This window comes from Microcebus murinus, chromosome 6 (genome assembly GCF_040939455.1).
Source record: "Microcebus murinus isolate Inina chromosome 6, M.murinus_Inina_mat1.0, whole genome shotgun sequence".
NCBI classification, from domain to species: domain Eukaryota; kingdom Metazoa; phylum Chordata; class Mammalia; order Primates; family Cheirogaleidae; genus Microcebus; species Microcebus murinus.
Window position 1 is genome coordinate 32,669,822 of NC_134109.1, and position 24,379 is coordinate 32,694,200.

General features: G+C 39.9%; 1 protein-coding gene across 5 annotated transcripts in view; it reads right to left on the reverse strand.

Annotated features, from left to right (window-relative positions):
- The window catches only part of RAD51B (RAD51 paralog B), a 764,513-nt gene that overhangs the window by 291,310 nt on the left and 448,824 nt on the right, over nucleotides 1–24,379 (reverse strand). Inside the window, exon 9 of one of the 5 annotated variants that reach the window (XM_076003924.1) lies at nucleotides 13,722–14,671. The exons of the other annotated variants lie outside the window; for them this stretch is intronic. Coding sequence (XP_075860039.1) covers nucleotides 14,655–14,671 — 17 coding nt within the window. The 3' untranslated portion in view covers nucleotides 13,722–14,654. Of the gene's footprint in view, nucleotides 1–13,721; nucleotides 14,672–24,379 lie in introns of those variants that run through there. 5 annotated transcript variants of the gene reach the window in all.

Below are 24,379 nucleotides of genomic sequence, written 5' to 3' on the forward strand. Positions count from 1 at the left end.
ATGACCTCTGTGTGATCCAGAGAAAGAACTAGGCCATGGTCTTTAATTCAACAACTTGTTCTGAGCTAGACAATATGATTATTTTATCCACTACTTAAATGTAAGAGGCTCTAGAATGAAACCTAGCAGCCAGAAATAAGTATAATGTCTTGGGAAGGAAAATGAAGAATGTAGCACCTATTTTAGTTTGTGAAAGAGGAATGTCATTGCCTGAGTTGCACCAAAATTCCAAAATCAAGAAGCTAATACGTTTTTCCTTGAGAAAGGTAGAATCTCATTTCACAATTTATCCAAGAAGAAACCATGGTATGATCAGGAGAGAACCTTAGAGGATATAACAATGCCTTGTGGATCATCAATACTGCTCTAATTTTCTGAGGGAGGGTTTCCACAACTCAACTCAATGGACACAATCCACGCAAGAGCTGGTGTGCTGAAGGGCAATATGTTCAAGTTGATACAACACCAATGAGATACTGATTGTAGCTTCTCAAATGTGTTTCCAAATTTCACAAATAGCCAAACCCATTGATGCTAAGCTGTTTGCCTTCAGTGACTTATTTTTTAAATGAAACATCAATAAACACATACTCTGGGGATTCAAACAATGAGCCCAATTGGTGATATCAGTGTGGAACCATGTCACATCTCTCAAGAGGGATGAATCACCTGGCCTCCTCAGGACAAGCAAGTGCTAGCTGCAAGGAAGAGAGCTGGGGACTGGCTAAACTCTACAGCCAAGGGATTCAGGAAGGCTGGTTTTGCTTTTGTGTGTATGTGTATGTGTGTGTGTGGGGGGGGGGGCAGGTGGTCACCTTCACACAGAGGATAAAAAGCATAAGAACAAGAAAGAAAAGAAAGAAAGAGAAAAGAAGGAAAGAAAACACAAAAACAGGCTCCAGCAACTACCCTGAAAATTAGCTGCAAAATCCAAACTTAATTTTATAGTCATATTTCGGATGTTTATAATGTACTTCATTTAGGCTTATACTTCATTTTCTCTTCCAATTTTTAGACTGCACATCTCTCTTACAAGTTCACTGCTCTATTTCATTTCTTTACACAGCAGTGGAGTGTTTAAAATTTTGGGAGTTAGGCATGGCTTTCTTTTATTAGGATGTTAGACAATTTCTCTCATTCACCACTTTAAGGGTGAAGCAAAGATGCAAAAGCAGCAGCCTTGATGGCAGGTATGAGCATGTGTACCACCACTGCCCTACCACAGAACACATGAGAGCAGCTGCTGAGCAATTACAATATAGCAGTCCAGGCAGCCACTACCAACCACTTGGAGTTGAGTGCAAGATGAAATTTACTTGCCATCTCTGGCTGGAAGCACCCAGGCATTATAGAAAAACAAACAAAAAAAGAGAATGAAGCACATCTACTTTATGGGAAGAAAAACACAGTCAATAACTAAATCAAAACAAATATAAAAGAATTCAATATTCTGTCTTTACTCTGGCAAGTGGGCAGCAGCCTGAAGATTTGGCCTTGGTGGGTGGGAAAATAGAGAATGAATGGAAAGGATTTGGGCTTTGCCACATACTGGCTGTGGGATTCTGAGGAATTAACTTCTCGGAGGCTGTCTGCTCATTTGTGAAAATACAGGTAAAACACCTGCCTCACAGGGTTTCTATAAAAATTATAGGAGAAAATTGAAAATATGTACCTGTTACATGATTCAAGTTAGTTCCTTTCCTGATCAGCTTCCTGGTATTCTATTTTGGTTCCTAGAAGCACCTTTACCTAGCTTTAGTAATATTTCCTCAGTAATAAAATACCACCTCTAAACTCAATCAGCAATAAATATTTAATAAATGGCAAGATTCTGCTAATTCTTTTTGGCATCCATATAGGTCTATAACTATTTTAAGAATCAATTCTAGAATGCTTCCCCACAACTTCTTTTTTTCTATGTGGTTGCCAGAAGTCTCGGAATACCCATACCCATAAAGATACATTTCATACCAATTTTTTTTCCAGAAGTTTTCTCTCCTTTCCTGTTTTCTACCCAAGCTGTGACACCAGAAGTTTGTCTCCATTTTAATAATCCTGCTTCTTCAGGACCCAACAGAACTGCTTCTTGATCCTTCTCCTCTACGAGAAGAATAATGATTTTGGCCTGCATCTTTTACCTGGGCCAGATTAATCACCAACTCAGCCTTTGTGGGTAACCTTTTTGAGTGTTTTGTACCCTCCACCTGGAATACTCTTCTCTATTTTTCTGCCCTGTCAACCATCTTTCATCACCTCCATTAGTCTCCTCTGGATTTCCCTACTTTTGAGAAGTAATGGTCCTCTTCCCATGTATTCCTTCAATCCTTACGAATCTGCATTTCAAATGTCTGTCCATCAGTCTTGCTCTACTTTATGCTTTCTTATATCTTCAAGCCTGATAGACAGTAAGTGTTCAATAAATATTGAGTGAACAAATTAATGAATAAACAAATTCTCAGCTTTTCAGATGGACCCTTACAACTCACACATCAGCTTACAGATCTTTGTCAAGTCTTGAAGTCCTCAGACTCAATTGTGAGAAATATTAATATGAAGGTGAGGAGTTTTCTATGTTACAGGTTTATCTAATTCAGTCTAGATTATAAAATCATGATGCAGTGAGTAGCAAACACAATTTGAAAAAATATTGCCATCATCTTTCAGTCCTAATAATATATTTCATGAACAGTTTTATTAAGTGGCCATTTTGCAGAGGCTTTCAGGTTGCCTGCCCGTCAGACTGGACCATGCACAATTACAAGGATTCCACAGTAGTCTGTAGTCCCTTTCTGCATTTTATAAAGAGCACTTCAAAACGCTCTGAAAAATCTGTTATGTCCTAAAGCTCCTGAGAGTGAAATGTTACAGTTGGAAGCTGCCTGAAGCTCATTTATACACTGAAGTTATTAATCCCCTTCTTATATGTTTGATATAAGCCCTAGGGCACTTGGGAGGGTGATCCAATTACCCAATTCAGAGAATTGCCCTTTTCTTTCATCCAAGTTCAGAGCTCTGAATTTTTGTTCCACCAATGACTTTTTGTTTCAGTCAAACAAGGTCACGGAAGAGGCCAATATCTGCCAAGGCCAACAGGGGTTTCATTTACATGCCCACTAATGCGAGCAACATAAGAACCTCTTGAGAGCATTAAACTAGGGTGTGGGACAACAAGCCTGTTATTTATTTATCAGCTCCTAAAGCCACCACTGCCAGTTTGTTGCTATTCAACATTTTTGGTTGCCATTTTGGATTTAATGAAACTCTCTTGTGTGCATCTGGAAGACATGGGAGATTTGAAGGGGGGATGCTCAGGTGAGTCCCAGAGGAAGGCTGCTAGCGTCCATCAACGTGAGACAGACTAGGCACAGTCTGCACTTACTTAAAGTAAAACATCTTCAAAATTAGCTTATTTATGACTATAGATTAGAGGTTTTCTTTCGTCATGCATAATCTGTCACATATTAGTTACTATTATTTATTTATTTTTGTTATTGTTGTTTCCTTCACAATGAATACTGAAGAATGAGTCAGTATAGCTTTAGCTAAGACTGGGATGCTTCTATCACGGCCAGAGTAAAGATGGTTTGTCTGGCCAATGTCCTGTCACTATCACAGACAGAAGCTATTCATTAGAATTGCCTATCATGTGTTTGTTACTCGAAGCTGATGAATAATACTTCAGTTGAGAATAAGCATTTAACAGATGGTCCAAAGAAATAAGGCAACATGTCAATCCATTTATCAAAACTTCCAGGACTCCCATTTTAAAACTGTGAACAGTTAAAAATTGCACTAAGGTTGTTAAGAGTTAATCTTAGGAAAGTTTATTAAACTCAAGGATAACTAGTTATCAAAAAAAAAGTTTCTTTAATTTACCAAAAGGTGACACTAGTCTTTGAATTGCACTGTGTCTGTAATAATCAACTGAAATATCTGGAAAACTTTCATTCCTGCCAGAGTATTTTACAAATATATTCACATTATCAGTGAAAAAATGTCAGGAAATGAAAAGGTAAATGAAAAAATACTATATTCTTCTGGTACTCCAACCATAAAGCCAATAATTTTTGAGTCTGATATGTCAAAAAGGAGAACAAAATTTTATTAACAGTGGGAGATTTGAGTTATAAAAAGGAAAAGATAGTTGAAAAATATAATTTAGACACCCATACAGTTTATACAGATGAATTTTTCTAATACATACTGCTCAAATGAGAGAAAGAAAATGTCTTGATTGCCTTTTTTTTTTTTTTTTTTTTTTTTTAAGAACACGGAAAAGAATTTGTAGATCACACTGATTAGGTAATGATCTGGAAATGAAAGGATCAGGGTTTTAATCTCAAGCTTGAAATCAATTCCTCATGTGGTTTGGGGAAAGACTTTAAACTGCCTAACCTCAGTTTCTCCTGATGAAATATCCAGATTATATGATACAGCATGATTCACCAAACAGAAAGCCGTTGCAGATAACAATGCTTGCACATGCAGTCTCTAAGGTTAAACTACTTTCAGCAGTTTGAAGATCTAAAAAACTAGACAGAGAGCAGTATGACAAATAGGATAGTTCTTTGTGTTCTAGTGGCGTTATCAGGTGTGAGAAGAAATAACCTCACATATTTCCTCATTAAACAGCTGAATCAGGCACAGGACCTGACTTCTCTTTATACCATATGTAGGAATACATTCATTCTTTCAGCATATTCCCCTGAAGCTCTGGCATTAAAGCTGATGGTCTATTTTAAGGTGGCCCACAAAGTACTCTTTCCTCCTGCCTCCACTGTCACTCTCCTGTGAATCCCAGCCCTAGCTACCCAGTCCCCAGTACTTTCTTCACACCCCAGGATAGGATGAGAAATGTGCAGGGGTGCTAAATCCCTGCTGCACCAACCCTTGAGCTCCCTCACTAAAGACCAGGGCAGTCAGAGGCCAGCACCCAGACATGGGCATCTCTCTGCCCCCAACACCTGCCAACTCCTGCCTAAAACTATCCCAAGAATGCTGGGGTCCAGGGAGCATGAGTGGGAAAAGGGTAAATGGCAGAAGGGAAAACACAATCCTGGTCTCAAAGCAGCAATAAAAATAAAATTAAACCTTCACACACACACACATAGGATTCTTTATGTCTTCAATTGAAGTTGCCTGAGTACTTCACACTGGAACTACGTGCAAGAGGATTTTCTGAAAAAAACAAACCACACACACAACAGACCTTACTGCTCCCTTGAAGGGGCTTATTTAAGGCAAAACAAGGCCTCCCATCATTCCTGTGAGAGATCATTGTCCCCCTTGTTGCCACAGCGCCCTGTGAGGCTGTGGGAAACAAATGACCTCAGAGGCACTGCAGTATGTGTCACTGCAAAAGAAAAGAGAATGGAAGGGGCTGGGAGGAAGGGGGGCTGCTGGCGAGCGGAGCCCTCCACAGCCCCGTCTTCCAATGATATCCCTCCGGGCACAGCGGGAAGGAGGCTTGTAGGCCCCAGGAGGCTCCATCCATCCTGTAACGGGATTAGGCTCCCATTCCCCAGAAGCAAAGCGTCTTTCTGGACGCCCCGCTGCTCACCCTGGTCAATCTGGCCTCTAACTGGCCCTCCGCACAAAGTGTCCGCTGACCGCCAGCGTCTCCCTCTGTTTCATGGGTGTCTTGAGTCAAGAGGAGGCTCCTCTGAGGCCCCTGAGGAGCGAGTGGGAGCAGAGGGGAGAGGAGAAGAGTGCATTCAGGGCTGAGGGGGATGGCTGGGTCTGGGGTGTGTGAGGGGGGCAGACCGGGGACTGACAAGGGCAATGCAGGGAGCAGAGCAGGGACGTGGAGGCGGAGGAGAAAGAGGATGCGCGCATAGGGGAGGGAAGATGGTGGAGCAAAGCTAAAGTAAATAAGGAACAGACATTCACTTTGCCACAAACTGTGCCTTCGCTGGAGAAGAAAGGCCACAGTGGCCTTGCTCTTGCTCAGGGCAGGTGTGGAATAACGGGCATGAGTCCAGCCATAAGTGTGACTTCCCACCGCACAACTTTCTCTGGTGGACTCCAACTCGTGGATTTTACCTTTTCTCCGGGAATCTCTGTGAAATAGAGCCGGTGATGCGACTTCCATCTGACACATGGGCACACAGAAGCACAACAGTTGTGGGTGGCCTTTGAGTCTAAGTTGGCACCTCTACCTGCAACACCTACGCGCACACGCGCACACTCAGGCCCGCATCAGTTTCCAGCTCTCCCTGGTGGGAGAGACACTTGTTAGAGCATCGCATTTTACGCTTGGGGATGACACCGGGCCCTGGCCCTCCTCCTTGAACCACAGAGCTACGTCAACCACAAACAAAAATGGGAAAGGAGGTCAGAGTGGGCACGTGCTGGAATGAGGAGGCCTGCTTGATTCGGAGCCTGCACACGTGAAAATGCTCCTGTTTCTGTACTGTGGAAAATTTAGAAAACACAAATAAACCAGCAAATTTTAAATACCATATATTAATTCATATATATATATACACACACACATCATATAGTTTATCTATAAAATTCCTTTTATATATGCATGTATTTTCTAAAGAAATATGTAGTGTGTAGATGTATATATCTCTTTTTACTGTTTACTCATCTATGTTAATGCACCAAACAATTACTCTATGCACAGTACCAATTTCTAAAAATATTAAGAGTTTTAAAAATTCTGTTTATCCATAGAATTTGTTTTGGCCTCTATAAAACAGGGAGACATGCTATTTTGCAGTCTCAGGGCTAGCAAGAGTTGTAAGTTTGCTGAATATGAAAAATTATTTTGTACCAAAAACCTTTCCTCACAGTCTCAAATGTGGTAATGCAGGTTTTTGCACTAAGTTGGCAACTGGAAAATACCAGTTTGAGAGAAGCTGGATTCATTGCACAAAGGCTCTGCCCATTTTGAGTTGTTTACCAGAAAAATGTCTCTGGCTGCCCTCCTGCCTCCCAGTGGTGCCTATGACCATGTGAGAAACCCCGAGGCATCTGCTTTCACAGATATACTCATTCCCATGAAAATACAAATGAGAGATAAGGATGAGAAGGAACTGAATATAATACATTTCTATTATATTTCTTTTAGGCCCAGTGCTCACTCTTTTTCAGAGTGGTGATAATTATAAAAGAATATAGGCTCTGGAACCAGAAACTTGAACCCAAACTCCCCAATGTAACCTCTCTGTGTCTCTACTTCCTTACCTGTAATATGGGCTGATGATAATACTTATAGCATCTGATTGCTATGAAAATTAGTTAATATAAATGAGTTAATATCTAAGAAATCCCTAAAACAGTGCTTGGTATATAGTAATAAATATTAGCTGCTGCAATAATTATTAATATTACTTAATGTATTTCTCATGGCTCACTCCCATTTAGAAATTTTAGTACTCCAGTCAAGGATTAATAAAAATAATGAAAAGAGCTAATTGTTTTTTTAGAGCTATGTGCCAGGCACTAGAGGTCCTTTATATGTATTATGTATATTTAATTCTCACAACAGTTACATGAGGGAAGTTAGGCATCTTATTATGGCTTCTGATAAATGCACTGTATTAGTTTGAACCCTATGAAGTGGCTAATATTCAACTATTTTAGATCTATTAAGCAGTGACTTCTTTAGGGGTGATTTCTTTATTTGGGGGTGATTATAAAGACTTCAAGGAAACAAGGACTGGGTCAAGGAAAGAAGATACATGGGATAAGGACCAGGAGGCTCTCCCTTTTCTCCATCTCCACAGCCCAGAGCTAAAACATGATGAAAGGATATGATTCTTAAGACGAAAGCAGAAGACTAGATGATATTGGATGCTGAAGAAGAGGGAACTAACACCCTAGGGAACAAAACTAAGAGACCAAGTGTAAAAGCTGTGGCTCTTGAAATTCCTGGCAATATTTCCTCAGGCTCAGAAAACAATTTAATAGCTGTTCATTCATTCAGTAGGTATTTATTGAGTACCTAAGAAGAGGTCTTAAAATAGGGTGGAAATGAGTAAGACCTGGTTTCTAACATTGGTCCAGCCATTTGTTAGCTATGTGATCCTGGGTGAGTTTAACTTGTAAATGTCAGGGATCTGAAAACAATACCCCAAAATATGGTGCTTTGGCATGCTAACTATTTTGAACTAAAGAATATTAAAAGGTCTCAGAAGAAAAGTCTCTCTCTGAACTTCTCCTGCCCTCTTGTCTCCCATCTCCCCCAAAGGGAGTCATAGAAACTGGAATTCCGCTTCCCCAAGGTGGTTTATAGAAACTAGAACCCCTCTCCCTCAAAGCAAGCCATAAAACCTAGAAAGGTCACTCTCTCTCCTTTCCTATCTACTTTAAGACCCTCATTCCAGAGGGGTCCTTCCCCATACCCAGGAGGAAGGAATGCTACAGGAAGGCCAAGAAGAATCTGAACAAATACCCCTCAGTCTATTACCATTAGATCATATCACATTTCTACACAGCTGTCCATTCTTCATTGAACATAACCATAAAAATAGACAGTTTTCCCTGGGTATTTGGGTCTTCATTTCTGAAGGCTCCCATGTTATGTAAAACTTTGATTAAATAAATGTTATGCTTTTTTCATGTCGGCCTGTCCTTTGAGTGTCAGCTATGACCCTTATGATGGATGGGGAAAGGTATCACAACTTTCTGCCCCACAAAAACTCATTTCCTCATCTATAAAATGGAGCTAATCTCCCCTATGATATGAGGTTGTTGGGAGGATTAGAGACAATGCATATGAATGAGACCTAGCACGCACATGGCATACAACCAATAAGGGTAATTGTTACTATTGCTACTGCTGCTGCTAACATGGATACTATTGCTGCTACTACCATTACAGGCATTGTGCTAGACTCCAGAGGCTGGGCCCCGCTTTCAAGGATGCCAGACAACGAAAGAAAGAAGCATAGAAAGAATGATAAGATATGCCCAGTGAGGCAGGTCAGTGCATTTAGAACAGCCTTTCATGGTGGGGAAAACTTCACCCAGAGAAGGGTGGAGAGAGGGCATTTCTGAGAGGGGAGAAGCACCTGCGAAGGCATAGAGCCTAGAAAGGTATATCTGAGCTGGGAAGCAGCTCAGTGTACGTGTATGTTTGGGGAACAGGAAGTGAAGAAGGATAAGAGAAGGTCCAGAAGAGTGGGTGGGCCACAAAATGGAGAACAACAAGTAAGTGCATGTTCTCTTCTGCGTTCACCAGGAGTTCAAAAACGAATAAGGCTAGACATATTTTTAGAAGATTCGTCTTTTAACTGCCAAATAAATTGTTTTGATTGTTTAAGTGTTTGTTGTTTGAGGCCTAGGAGCCTAGCCCAGGATGACTAGGCCGAGTGCCCTGCACCCTGCAAACACTGAGAAAGGTTAAAAGCAAACAACCAAAAAGTATGCAGACCAAAGACAAACTGGAGGATTTTTTTTTCCCCCTTCTTTCTCCTTTCTTTCAGTGTCTGAAAGGACTGGTCTCCAAAGTCTGTATTTCAAACGAAAAGAACAGACAGTTTTAGCTTCTAAATCCTGGCAGAGAAGAACCATCACCTTTTTAGAAAAAGAAAAAACACACCACCCACAACTTTCAGCAACATTTTTGCCAGGAGCATTCAAAATGATTCCTTTGGGGTAGCCAAGAGAAGCCCTCAAAAGGTGAAAAAACTTGCAGATATATCTGGCTTCGGAGGGAAGCAATTGCCATTAGGAATTGCAGGGCCCTGCCTAATGGCAGTTGACTTGGCCTGGCCACCCAGCACCACCCCTCCACCCCCATGTTTGTAGGTGGCAGTTGTTTGTATTTACCACTCAATACTTTGAAGCAAGCAGAGAGGGGACTTAGTTTTCATTCTCCCCCAGGGATTGCCATTCTCCTTTTCCCCAGCTCCCTGGAGTCCTCTCCCAAAACAATAAAATGCCTTGCTTGCCCCTGAGCTAAAGGAATCCAATCACCCAGAAAGGGAGACTTTATGAGCTTTCTGGGGGCTCTGGGCGGATGGAAAGGATTAAAGCAAGGTGTGCTTTATATCTTTTGTAGTTTACTCTCCTGCTGCCTTATGGAGAAGCCAATTCCCACCCTTGGACAGGTCTGCTTGTTCCTCTTGGTGGGTTCTGTTTTTCTTTCCTCCCCCATGGATTTTTGTAAGTTGGAGGGAGGATGCAGTAAAACTCCATTTCAGATGCATCATAAAACTCAGAGAGGCTGGCCTATGGCAGTGTGGAGCAGGTTGGGAGTGCTCCACTACTGCAGTTGCTCCTCTGCGGCACAGTATGAATTAGGAGAGGTTTCCAGCAATTCTGTCACTACATGCTGAGACTGCAGCACAGGGGCGCAGCTCAGTCCTACCTTCTCTAGGACTGGCATGTCTCCAATTAGCATTGTGAGTTTCCTCTTTTGTTAAGGACATTCAAATTCTATGGTATAGTTAATCATAAAACAGGATATTCTTAAAATATCTTTCTAATGATTTGTAAATATTTCTTTATCATAGGCTTTCATATCATACAATCCAACTGAAAAATAATTTACAGCCCAGATCCTGCATTCCATGGACAAATCAGACCATAAGCCTCCCAGAGTTGTCAGACAGGACCAAACAAACGAGTCACGATAGGAGAAATACAATTGAGGAATAAACATACGAAAAGATGCTCCTTCCATCTCTCTAGTAATCAAAGTAAAGCAAACATAGTAAGTAGATGTCATTTTCACTCAAAAGACTGAAAAAAAATTTAACTACCAGTGTGGGCAATAGGACAGGGACCAAGAATTTGCAAACACTACTGTGGCCATGCAAACTGATACACTCCCCACAGGCAGTTTGGCAATACACATGAAAATTGAGACATGCATAGAACCTGTCAATGTCACTTCAGGAACACAGGCATACCCCTTTTATTGTACTGTACTTTATTGTGCTTCTCAGATATTGCATCTTTTACAAATGGAAGGTTTACAGCAACCCCAAGTCAAACAAGTCTATTAGTACTATTTTTCTAACAGTATGTGCTTATTTCGTGTCTCATTTTTGCAATTCTCCCAATATTTCAAAATTTTTCATTATTATTATTATATCTGTTGTGGTGATCTATAATCAGTAATCTCTGATGTTACTATTCTAATCATATTGGGGCACCACAAACTGTGCCCATATAAGACGGTGAACTTAATTGATAAATGCTGTTCGTGTTGTGACTGCTCCACTGATAGGCCATTCCCTCATCTCTCTCTACCTTTCCTTGGGCCTCCCTATTCCCTGATTCACAAAAATATTGAAGCTGGTCAATTAATAGCCCTACGATGGTCTCTAAGTGTTCAGTGCAAAGAAGAGTCATACATCTCCTACAGTAAAGCTAGAAATGATTCAGCTTAGTGAGGAAGGCATGTCAAAAACTGGGACTGCCCAAAACTAGGACTAACTCAGCCTCTCGAGCCAGTTAGTCTAGTTGTGAATGCAAAGGAAAAGTTCTTGAAGGAAATTAAAAGTGCCACTCCAGTGAACACATGCATGATAAGAAAGTGAAACAAACAGCCTTATTGCTGATAGAAAGTTTGAGTGGTCTAGATAGAAGATCAAACCAGCCACAACATTCCCTTAAGTCAAAGCCTAATCCACAGCAACGGCCTAATTCTCTTCAATTTTATGAAGGTTAGGCTAGGCATGGTGGTTCATACCTGTAATCCTAGCACTCTGGGAGGCAAAAGTGGGAGGATCACTTGAGTTTGAAACCGGCACGGGCAATAGCAAGAACCTGTCTCTACAAAAAAAAAAAAATAAATAAAAAAAATGAAGGCTGAGAGAGGTAAGGAAGCTGCAAAAGAGAAGCTGGAAGCTGGCAGAGGTTGGTGCATGAGGTTTAAGGAAAGAAGCCATCTCCATAAAATAAAAGTGCAAGGTGAAGCAGCAAGTGCTGATGGAGAAGCTGTAGCAAGTTATGCAGAAGATTTAGCTAAGATCATTAATAAAGGTGGCCACATCAAACAACAAATTTTCCATATAGAAAAAATAGCCTTCTATTGGAGGAAGATGCCATCTAGAACTTTCAGAGCTTAAAGACAAGAAGTCAATGTCTGGCTTCAATGCTTCAAAAGAAAGGCTCACTCTCCTGGTAGGGACTAACTCAGCTGGTGTCTTTAAGTTGAAGCCAATGCTCATTTACCATTCCAAAAATCCTTGGGCTTTTGTAAATCATGCTACATCTACTCTGCCTATGCCAGATAACAGCACATCTGTTTACAGCATGATTTACAGAATATTTTAAGCCCATTGTTGAGACCTACTCAGGAAAAAAAGATTCCTTTCAAATTATTATTGCTCATTGAAAATGTACCTGGTCACCTAAGAGCTCTGATGGAGATGTATAAGGAGATTAATGTTGTTTTCATGCCTGCTAATACAACATCCATTCTGCAGCCTGTGGATCAAGACATAATTTTGATTTTCAAGTTATATTATTTAAAAAGTACATTTCATAAGGCTATAGCGGTAGGTAGTGATTCCTCTGATGGATCTGGGCAAAGTAAACTAAAAAACTTTTGGAAAGTATTCATCATTCTAGATGCCATTAAGGACATTTGTGATTCTTGAGAGTAGGTCAAAATATCATCACTAACAGGCATTTGGAAGAGGTTGATTCCAACCCTCATGGATGACTTTGAGGAGTTTAAGACTTCAATGGAGGAAGTAACTGCAGATGTGGTAGAAATAGCAAGAGAATTAGAATTAGAAGCAGAGCCTGAAGATGTGGCTGAGTTGCTGAAATCTCATGATAAAACTTGAAGATTTGCTTTATTATAGATGGCAAAGAAAGGAATTTCTTGAGATCGGTTCTACTCCTGGTGAAGATGCTGTGAACATTGTTGAAATGACAAACAAAGGATTTAGAATATTACATAAACTTAATAGAAAAAGCAATAGCAGTGTTTGAGAGGACTGACTCCAATTTTGAAAAAAGTTCTACTGGGGATAAAATGCTATGAAATAGCATCACATGTTACAGAGGAATCTTCTATGACAGAAAGAGTCAATCAATGTAACAACCTTCATTGTTGTCACATTGCCACAACCACCCTAACCTTGAGCAACCCACCACCCTGATAAGTCAGCAGCCATTAACATGGAGGAAAGACCCTCTACCAGCAAGAAGATTATGTGCTGCTGAAGGCTTAGATGATTGTTAGCATTAAAAAAATATATATTTTTAAATTAATGTACATTGTTTTTTAGACATGCTATTGCACACTTAATACACTATAGTACAATGTAAACATAACATTTATATGCACTAAGAAACCAAAAACTTTGTGTGTCTCACTTTGTTGCAATATTTGTTTTATTGTGGTGGTTTGGAACTGAGCCCACAATATCTCTTTGAGGTATGCCTATATATCCCAAGGAGATAATTAGAAAGGTTTGGAAATCTGGACATAAAAGGATGTTCATTACAATTTTTTTAATGATAGTAAAAGACAGAAAAAAACCTAAGTGAACAATAATTTGGAAATACATAAATGGATAATGGCACAATTGTTTCATGGAATATTATATATAGCCACTATAATTAATGGGGTCAGTCTTTATTTATGGACAAAGAGTTGTCCACAAAAGAGTGTTGAGTGAAAAAAGAAGGGTCACCCAGCCAGTACAGTATGATTTCGTTTTCTAAAAATGGCATATATAGATATATTAGATTGGTGCAAAAGTAATTGCGGTTATAGATCATGAATTTTAAATCATTATAACTAGGCTCGAACACATCTTTATTAATCAAACTAGGAACCATTACAATCAACATGTTTTTGCCATTGAGAAATAAGTTTGTTTATTCCTCTAGCGTAAAAATCTGTGCTTTGGGATTCGATTAACTCCTGGAAAGCATTTTCTGCATCCTGTTGGTTGTGGAAGTGTTTTCCCTGAAAAAAGTTGTTGAGATGCTTGCAGAAGTGGTAGTTGGTTGGTGAGAGGTTAGGTGAATATGGTGGGTGAGACCAAACTTCGTAGCCCAATTTGTTCAACTTGTGAAGTGCTCATTGTGCCACTGATAGTTGGGCACTGTCATGGAAAAGAACTGGGCCCTTTCTGTTGACCAATGCTGGCTGCAGGCATTGCAGTTTCTTTCGGTGCATCTCATCAATTTGCTGAGCATACTTCTCAGATATAATGGTTTCGCTGGGATTCAGAAAGCTGTAGCAGATCAGATAGGCAGCAGACCACCAAACAGTGACTATGACCTCCCTTTTTGGTGCAAGTTTGGCTTGGGAAGTACTTTGGAACTTCTTGGTCTAACCACCGAGCTGCTCATGGCTGGTTGTTGTATAAAATATACCTTTGGTTGCACGTCACAATCCAATCAAGAAGTGGTTTGTTGTTGTGTACAAGAAGAGAAGACAATTGACTTTTGGTCAGCTCATGAGGCACTTATTGAGCTTTTTCACCTTTCCAATTTGCTTCAAATGCCGAACGACTGCAAAATGGTCAATGTTGAGTTCTTTGGCAACTTCTCGCGTAGTTGTAAGATGATGTTCGATGATTGCTCTCAATTGGTCATTGTCAACTTCTAACAGCCAGCCACTGTGCTCATCATCTTCAAGACTCTTGTCTCCTTTAAAAACTTCTTGAACCACCGCTGCAGGGTAAGTTCGTTAGCAGTTCCTGGGCCAAATGCGTGGTTGTGCTTTATGACCTATTTTGAACTTGAACAAGAAAATTGCTCGAATTTACTTTTTGTCTAACATCATTTCCATAGTCTAAAATAAATATAAAATAAACAGCAAGTAATAAGTCATTAGGAAAAAAATATGGCCAGAAATGCGCATTAAAATGATGTAAACATAACCACATTTAAGAATGTATTCCAATATCAAATGGCAAATTTCAACAATGCTAAAATCATAATTATTTTTACACCAACCTAATAATATGTACATTCCAAGAGATATTACAGAGTTGTTCACTAAAATGTTATTTCTCTCAGCAGTATGATTTAAATTGACTTTTCCATTTTCCCTTTGTACTTTCAATCTTTTTTTTAAAATTATAAAAAAATAACTAGAACTCTATTTTTATTTTAGAGGTAAAAAAATCCCAAACCACTAGACTAATCCCAAACTATGACCAGCAATTCCCATGAATTTTATTTAGTCTGGGTCTGAAGTGGTATTTGCCAGAAAGACAGTCATGGCCAGTTGATATTAGAAAGGGTTTGATAATGTCAGGAATAGAATGGGGCGAATGAAAATCTCCAGGTGACATGGGTGGATCAAAATTGGAGAATCTAGCAGACTCACAAGCCCAAGATCCACTTTACTTTCTGTTGTTTCCAGAATCAGAATGAAGCTAGTAACAGAATGAAGGAGCTAAACTTTTCAGACAAATCCTTTGAGTTCTAGATAATATTAAGGTGAATTTTAAAATGCTCACCCTACTTTGAGGGCATTGGAGCTAATCTACCACTCAATAAAATTTGTATTAGTGTTTTCTTTATGCAATTCAAAGTTAAACGAAAAAGTTCTGTCTCTGAAAATAGGCAACATAATAAATAGGACTTAAAAAACGCATTTGCACTAGTCCCACCAAAGCAAGAGTGCCATCTCTACTATTTGGAAGTAGGGTCTCCTAGGCAGCTGCCTGGACCCCTCCAATGACAAGATAGGGTTCTTCTTAGTCAGAAAAATTCACAGGAATTTTTCCTAAATGCCAAAAGATACTTAGATACTACTCTAAAACTGGGGTTATCTCCTCCTTTTACAGAAAGGGAAACAGAGTCACACTGAGGCCAAGAGGCTTACATATAGGCATGTCAGGCCTCAGAGTTGAAATGGGATTCCCAATTCAAAATTCATTTCTGAGTTCACTACTTTTTATTTTTTCTTACCCAAATCATGAGTGAGCCCTGAGGCTAGCCCACAGTTTCCCAAGAGCCAACCTAACTTACCTCCCCCACCAAACAGCATAAAATCTTTGGATTTTTAAACTTGTGAGTACCCAGGAGTGACAAACTTCATTTTTCCAGCTTTTAATTTTAATTCTTAGAAAATGCACAAGTTTTATAATAGGCATGTCACCTATATAGTACCACAAACAGTAGTGACTATGGCTTCTTTTTCTAATATTCTTTATAAGTAATTTTTTTGTCAAGAAAACATTACCACTGTAATCAACAGCTCTAAATCACTTTTTGTTTCATGGAAGTGGTGATGAGAAAGGGTCACATGTTTGTTTGCTTAACATCACAGGTGGTTCCTATAGTATGTACATGTGATTTAAGTATATCTCATAGAGACCCCTGGGCTTGGAAGTACCACATGTGGTTACACAAGTGGGACAGCCTGAACTGCTCAGAAGCTATTAGAACTATGCCTCTAATAGAAGCATAGCTATTTGGACATAGGGAAGGTCTTCCTGAGCCACTCCCCTTACCCCTACTGCAACAACCAGACAACAATGGCCCAGGCCCCTCCCCCAAACCCCACCTTTTGTGCTTTTACGACCTGGATCTACCTCTGCCTCCAAATTTGTATCCTCTTTGCTATTCCATAGCTGCCTGGAAACCCACCTTACTGGTCCTTCACCTCATCTTGCCAAAGTGCCAGTGTTAGTCTTCCATGGCAAGTCTGGTTACACCTCTGTGACAACATCCTATTCCCATTTCCAGTGTTTCCCACAACCCCTTCCCTACCCCTACACACATATAGGCCCAGTCCAGCTGCTGGGACAAAATACCAAGGAAGTGACTCTGCTGGCTCATTTCCTCTCACTAAAATGCAGATAAAGCCCTTTGCACATCCACCATTGCTACCAATACATTACTGTATCTTTCACTATGGGGTTACGTAGAGTGACCATAATTCAGCATCTAAACTTTTTAAAGGGAAAAGGGTTACACAGAGTGACCATAATTCAGTATCTAAACTTTTTAAAGGGAAAGGGGTGCTACTGGCAGTGATGCCAAGACACCAGTTGCAAACCAAGACTGTCTCAGAAATTGAGATATGTTTTCATCCTGGGTCTAAGGAAAACAATACAAAATAAGGGGAGGCTAGGGAAGAGGCCCAGAAGGGGCTGTTTTGCTCTCAACTTGCTTTCTGACATTGCTAATAATAAAAATCCTTAGAAACATCCAATGAGCTATGTAATTGCTTCAGGAATTAGAGCATCGAGGAAAAGTTTTATGATTATACTCTGTGGGCTAAACACAGGTGGAAATAGCACCATCCTCCCTCTCCCCATCAAACCTTTTCCCTGGATCCCACCAGGAACACAGGCAGGCCAATTGTTGGGGGTCCACAGAAAAGATAAGAGAGTGAATGGATTCAGGCACAGACCTAGAAGAGCTGCAGGTGGGTGTCTCAGCAGCCCCTGGAGCTCCCTCTCTGAGGTCACTAAGCCCCTCCCAGTGACAATGTAAAATGTCCTGTCTCCCAGGGCCTAGCAAGTGGGATGGGAGGAGGCAGCAGTGAGGGAAACCTGTCCTGGCATCCCAAGGTCCTATTGAATGTAAAGTCTCACAGAAAGGACCTTGATCAGTTAGGGTCTATGGTGGCATCAGCCTGGGAACCTAAAAGCTTCTTTTGGGAAAAGAGTTCTACAATCCAAACAACTATCTTCTGTGTGAACTCTTACAGCCCACCCACTGGTCAGGGGAAAGGGTTAGGAGAGGTGTTTCCACGTGGATCAGGCAATGGCCTGGTCACTTACCAGGCTCTTTCCAGCTTTCAGAATGTATCATAGGAGACCTTAGACGTGGTCGCAGGGAAAATAAATTCACTTTGGCCATCATCACAATTGATAATACTTAGAGAAATATAGCACCACACAGTTGTGTAAGCCTTCTTGTTACTCTGTGCATTCTCCTCATCCAATACCATCCATTAATCAAATATATCATTCATTCGTTCAATTAATATTTATTTATCCACATTCATTATCAGCATCTAAACTTTTTAAAGGGAAAGGAGTGCTACTTAGTTATCACCTACAGGGAGATGACTTCCAAATGTTTTTCTGTAGCTCAGACCTCTTCACTGAGCTCTAGGACTCCTATAGCTTCCTGGGATGTGTTTTCAGTCTCAGAGATGCCTCAGATTCAATGTATCCAAGGCCAAGCTCAAAATCAGCCTTTGAATGAATTCCCTTCTCTTCATCCCCACCCCCCACTACTCCAGTGCAAAAACTCAGACTATCCCCCCTGGACAACTGCATCTGCCTCCCAGCAGGACTCCCTCTCTACCTCCCCAATTCACTCTCTACTCTGTAGCCAGAGTGATCTTTCTAGCAAGCAAATCTCATCACCTTACCCTACCTCTTGCTTGAAACAGATCAGTGGCTTCCCTTTTCTCCCTCTCTGGTCTAACCTGAGCATACGCTTACTCTTCTGTAGACTCTCCATGTTCTGTGTACACACTGACTCCTCTCCAAGGAACACTCTCCTCTAGTCAACGCCTGCTCTCCCTTCAGGTTGCAGGATATCTCTTCAGTACAGACTCACAGAGTATGTTTGATTCTCCTGTAATGCTCTCTCTTAGCCAATGCACCCCTCTCCTTTGAGGTAAGGCTCAAGGCTGCAATTTCTTATTTACTTTGGGCTTGATTCATGGCTGTTCCTCTATTTAGACCATAAGCTTTGTGTGGGCAGGGGCCATGTCTGTTTGGTTTACCCTAGCATTCATTAAATAATTAATGAATCAAGGAAAAAGGGAAAGAATGGAGGAGGGGAAGGAGGGAGAGGAATTATTCCCATATTACCTCGACATGCTCTGTACTTTTCTACTTTTAGACTTCCGTTCATACTGTTCCCTTAGTCTAGCAGATTCCTCTCTCTCCTGACAGGTAAAACCCTGTTCTCACTCAAAATGCCACTATCCCATGTCTGTCCTTCATTTCTGGCATTCTTTGAGACTGGTCTGGATACGGGTGTTTTGTATACACAGTCGCCTTTTGAACAGGGTCCATGTCTTATTTGTCCCCATATCCCACCAACCACAGGGCTTAGGCCAGTGCTTTTTACAAGTCTATTGAAAAGACTTGAATTCAGTGGAGCCACTGATGATAAGCCTGAATTCCTTTCCTAGAGTTAGGAGATACCATGTTGTATAGTCACACTACTACCTCTTGCTATTTATGACTTTACTGAAGTTGTACTGGCAGTTCTGCTAGATTCTTTCACAGAAGAAGTCAAACAGATATAACTCCTATGTTCCATTATCCCATTACCTAAATTGGAGAATGATAATAAGCCACATACTTAAATGTAAGCACTACAGTAAGTGTGTTCAGGGGGTTTGAGGAATGGAGGCAGAGGGAATGAGAGATCCTGAGGAACCATTACATCCCCTTCACTAAATCAGGGAATCTATCTATCTGCACTTAATTCTATTCACTTAACACTAGCCTAAAGAAAACTTGTTTTAGTTTATCCGTCTGCCTCATGGTTGCCACAATATAATTTTCAAATGAAATTTCTAAATGCAGACCACACACGGTATTTCAGTGGACCTAACACTGATTTATGCTAAGCCTGGGGAAAGGGAGACGCTCTGAGAAAAGATGCTTCGCCAGCAATTTTCTGACTTTGCTTGCTTCGCTATAGTATCATACAAATGTAGGTTAGTGTCTCAATTACTTCTGGATTTGGCCCATTCAAAAGTAATATCATCTCTGTTATACCAAGTAAGCATGAAAGTTAAAACTATGATTCCTAAGACAACCATGGTGATAGAAAATAAATTAAAAGGCCCTTGCTTGTTTAGCCATCATTCTGAAAAAATCAGAATGCAATTTGTTGGACAGATTCTATAATCTGCAGATGAAGGCAGTTATAGGGCTCAAGTTTATCCAGCGTTAACAAGCCCTAATAGTCTAGTTCAGCTCAGACATAACAAACGGAAATGGCTTTAAATTATCCTTCCCTAGAGACATGATTTCATAAGAGAACAAACTCTATATGCGCACAGAGAGATTTCCAATGTAAACATGTGGTGGAAGCTAAAAGCTGCAGCCGGGTTTCAAGCTTGGATACGCCAATGGCAGGGTATTTGATTTCAAAGACACCGATTTCCTCCCAGTGCAATAGCATGTATGCTTTTTTTGCTGACTACACTTTGAACTGCAGAATACACACAAGCTTGCATATATGTGTAATTTTATAGTTTTCTTTCTAGCTAGGATATTAATAGATTTTACTTAGCCTTTCCATGCATAAGTATGACTGGGATTCAGATGCTTAAGGGATAAAGTTCCTCATAGAAAACACAAGGCTCACTCATCACCTGGGCTGTGTGAAATGCAGACTAGCTTTTAAGGCTTTGGAAAACACAAGGTGAGCAACTTGGCTTGTCCATGTTTAAGCAGGATATCAACCAAGATCCCTCTGAATATGAAAAAGTAGGGAAAGGAGAATTCCCTTGCCCCATAAAGAAGACAGAACATCCTAGCATGTTCCTTTTGGGCTAATCAGGTCAAAAGAGCCTACACCCAAGATTTTACAATGACAAAATCGGCTAATGTCCATTTGGGCTATGCATGAAATGAAGTCTGTCTCCTGTTTTTATATGGCCTGTGAGCGAAGAAGAGCTGCTATACTTTTAAATAGTAGGAAAAAAAACACAAAAGAAAAATAATATTTTGTGACATGTGGAAGTTATAGGAAATTCAAATTTCAGTGTCCATAAAGTTTATTGGAACATAGTCATGCTCATTTATTAGTTCACATATTGTCTATAGCTGCTTTCACACTACAATGGCAGAGGTTAGTAGCTGCAATGAAGACCCTAAAATATTTATTATCTGGCCCTTTGTAGAAAAGGTTTGTTGATACCAGATCTAAACTGTGAGACAAAGGCAATGTTAATCTTCAATTGCTTTTTTTTGTTTTTAAACAAACATATGCATTATGCCTAGAAGCTCACAAGTTAGTTAAATACCCTTTGAACTTATATCAGAATCCATTTATTCAAAGTTGAATGCCTTTGTACAGTTTTCCCTCACACCAACAAGTCATAGGTGAACCATTTACACCTGAGATCACAAAGAAACCACAAGTAAGAAATCTTAATTTTTATTAAAAATTTCCTGAATTTGAAAATATTGTATGACTCTAGCTCAGTGGGCACCAGCTTGCAAGCTCTGATTTAGACTATGAGTATACGATAGACTCTTCACTTCTCAGTCAATATAAACTGTTCTTGCTACCATAGCAGGCCTAAGAAAATTGTGCTTTGCAAAGTACCTTACATTTTTATATAATTTTTAAAAATTAAAGTAGTCTACCTTTATCATCAGAGGCTGGTACAGAAAGTGTATTAGTTTCAGTGACATTAACACCTTTGGACTGTAAACTCTTTGAAGGAATGTCCTTTTCACTTAACTTTTCTCCATGCCCTGTGAGACCATGGTCCATACAATGGCCACTTGGTCATTGTATTAGTTCACATTGTATTAGCTCAGCTATAGACAATATGTGAACTAATTTACCAGCATTTTTCACAGTTTTATTTCTCTCTTGCCTTATTGATTTTCAGGGCCTGAAAAGAAAAATTCATTATTCCATCCCTGCCCTGGGGTGGTACACATTTAAATTGCTCCAGAAAGATGAGGTTCTCTAAAGCTTTAAAGCCTTCTCTCAAACCACATAGCTATCTTCTGTTTTGGATTCCCATGCAATCTTCTGTTTTGGATTCCCATGCAATCTTTACTATGTGTGGGTGTTACAATAAAGACCAAAAGTGACCACCAGCAGCCCTCTGTACCAGACAAGGAACAAAGGCTGCTATTAATAACATCAGTAGATAAAACTACTATAGGCAAAGTCTGCTGCTGTTCATCTGCTCACAAGACTGCTTCTTCTTCTTCTTCTTCTTTTGTTAGAGACAGTGTGTCACTCTGTCACCCAGGCTAGAATACAGCAGTGGTGCAATCATAGCTCCCTGTAATCTCCAACTCCTGGGCTCAAGTGATCCTTCTGTCTCAGCCTTCTGAGTAGTTGGGACTATAGGCACATACCACCATGCCCGGCTAATTATTACATTAAAATTTTTTTGTGTGTAGAGACAGGGTCTTGCTATGTTGCCCAGGTTGATCTAAAGTGATCCTCCTGCCGTGGCCTCCCAAAGTGCTGGGAATACAGGCATGAGCCACTGCACCTGGCCAAGGCTGCGTCTTAGAGCCAAATCTTTGCAATGTAGGGGACCCCTAAACATTTTGTGGGAAGAGCTAAATCTATTTCCCCAAAGTTACTGGAAGTAAAGGAATGCCATTAAGAAAAATTTCTAAACTGTTAATCTTTCGTGCATATATAACATGAGTTTAGTCAACAGAACTTTATGGAATATTGCTATAGTATCAGGTACAGTGCTAGGTACTAGAGACAACAGAAGGAGCAGGACTTGGACTTTGTCCCTGGGATCTTTCAGTCTTGTGAAGGCAAACACTGTTGCAAACAACTCATGAAAACAGAACAAAACAAAACAAAACCCAAAACTAACTATGTTGAGGACTACAAGGCAGGGAAGGGGACACAAGGAAAAGAATGATTGATTCTTCCTGAGAGTGAGTTGTGAAAAAAGCTCCAGAGAGGAGGTAGCACTTTGGTTGAGTTCTGAAAGCTGTACCAGCCTTGGGAGTAGGGGAAAGGCAAGCTGGGAAGGGATAAATTATAGGCAGAGGAATAGCAAAAGCAACTTCAAAATGTGAAACAGCCTAGACCATAAGAAGTACTCTGACTAATTCACAATGGCTCTAGTGTATGTATTTTGGGGGCAGAGGGACAATGGAGAAATGAGGCCAAGAGGGAAACTATTCAGAGAGATATAGCTGGAGAACTCACAGCTGCCAGATCCTTGAGGTCCCTCTGTGTATGCTAAGGAGTTTGGATTAAATCCCAGAGACAGTAAAAAGACACTGAGAAATTTCAAGTGCAAAAGCAACACAATCACATTGTATGTCAGAAAATGCACTTTGGCCATGGTGCAGAAGAGGGAATGAAGAACTCTAGAGAGGGACTGCTGGACTAGTCTAGGAAAGAGAAATTCAAGGGGTGAATTTAGACACTAGGTGTAGGGCTGAATAAGAAAGTTATCAAGGAAAAAATCTTAATGATTGAGTGGCTGAGGGAAATGGCAGAACAAAGGAGAGAAAGTTAAGTTGATCTCAAGTTTTTGGTTTGGTGACCAGGTAACTAGTGGAAGTTATTCACCGTGAGAAGGAATAGAGGAGGAGGAATAGGATCTTTTAGCTTTAAAACAACAATAAGAAATCAGTGCCTTCCTAATTATATTCTAGGCTCGGAAACCATATCAAATGAAGTTGTGCTTCAGGGTGTGCTGGAAAATTCTTTTTCTGTCCTTGTGGCTTTTGAATGTCATGGGTTACAGTATCGTGCCAAAGGTGAAGCCACCTTAAATCTGTTTTGGAAAAAGATGGGATATAAATAATACAGAAAATGGTAACACATTTAGTTTTTAATCTATTTTCTGTACATATCCAAAGACAAATACAGGATCTTTCTGAAATCCTTTTGTGAAGTTTGAGGGGAACATTAAATTACACACCTTTTCCACAACTGAATTATGAACCCATCAAAAGAGATGAGGGGCGGGGGGGGGGAGGGAGGTGGAAGCTACATGATATTGGTATGGGTAATGAATTTTTAGATTTAACCGCAAAAGTACAGTCAACAAAAGCAAAAATAGAAAAATGGGATTACATCAAAACAAAAGGCTTCTGCACAAAAAGGAAACAATTAACAGAGAGAAGAAACAACTTACCGAGCAAGCTCTACATCTGATAAAAGGTTAACAACCAAACTATGTAAGAAGCTTAAATAACTCTAAAGAAAGACAATAAATAATCTGATTTTAAAATGGGCTAGGAACTTGAACAGATAGATATTTTTCAAAAGAAAAAATACAAATAAGCAAAAGATACATGAAAAAATACTCAATATCATTAATCATCAGGGAAATGCCAGTTAAAACCACAATGAAATATCACCTGCTGTCAGAATGGCTATTGTAAAAAAAAGACAAAAGTTGGGAAAAAATGGATATAGAGAAAAGGGAACCCTGTATCCTGAAAAACTGTGGAGTTTCTTCAAAAAACTAAAAATAAAATTAGCATATAATCCAACAATCCCAAGATTTGAAATCAGTATGTCAAAGAGATATCTGCATTCTCATGTTCATTTAAGCACTATTCACAATAACACAGGTATGGAATCAACCTAAGTGTCCATCAGTAGATGAATGGATAAGAAAATATGCTGTATATATATGTTAATACAATGAAATACCATACAGCCCCGAAAATTCCACATTGTATTCACAGATAATACCATCACTTTGTGTCCAATAAATATATGCAACCATAATTTGTCAATTTATAATTAAAAATAAATTAAATAAATA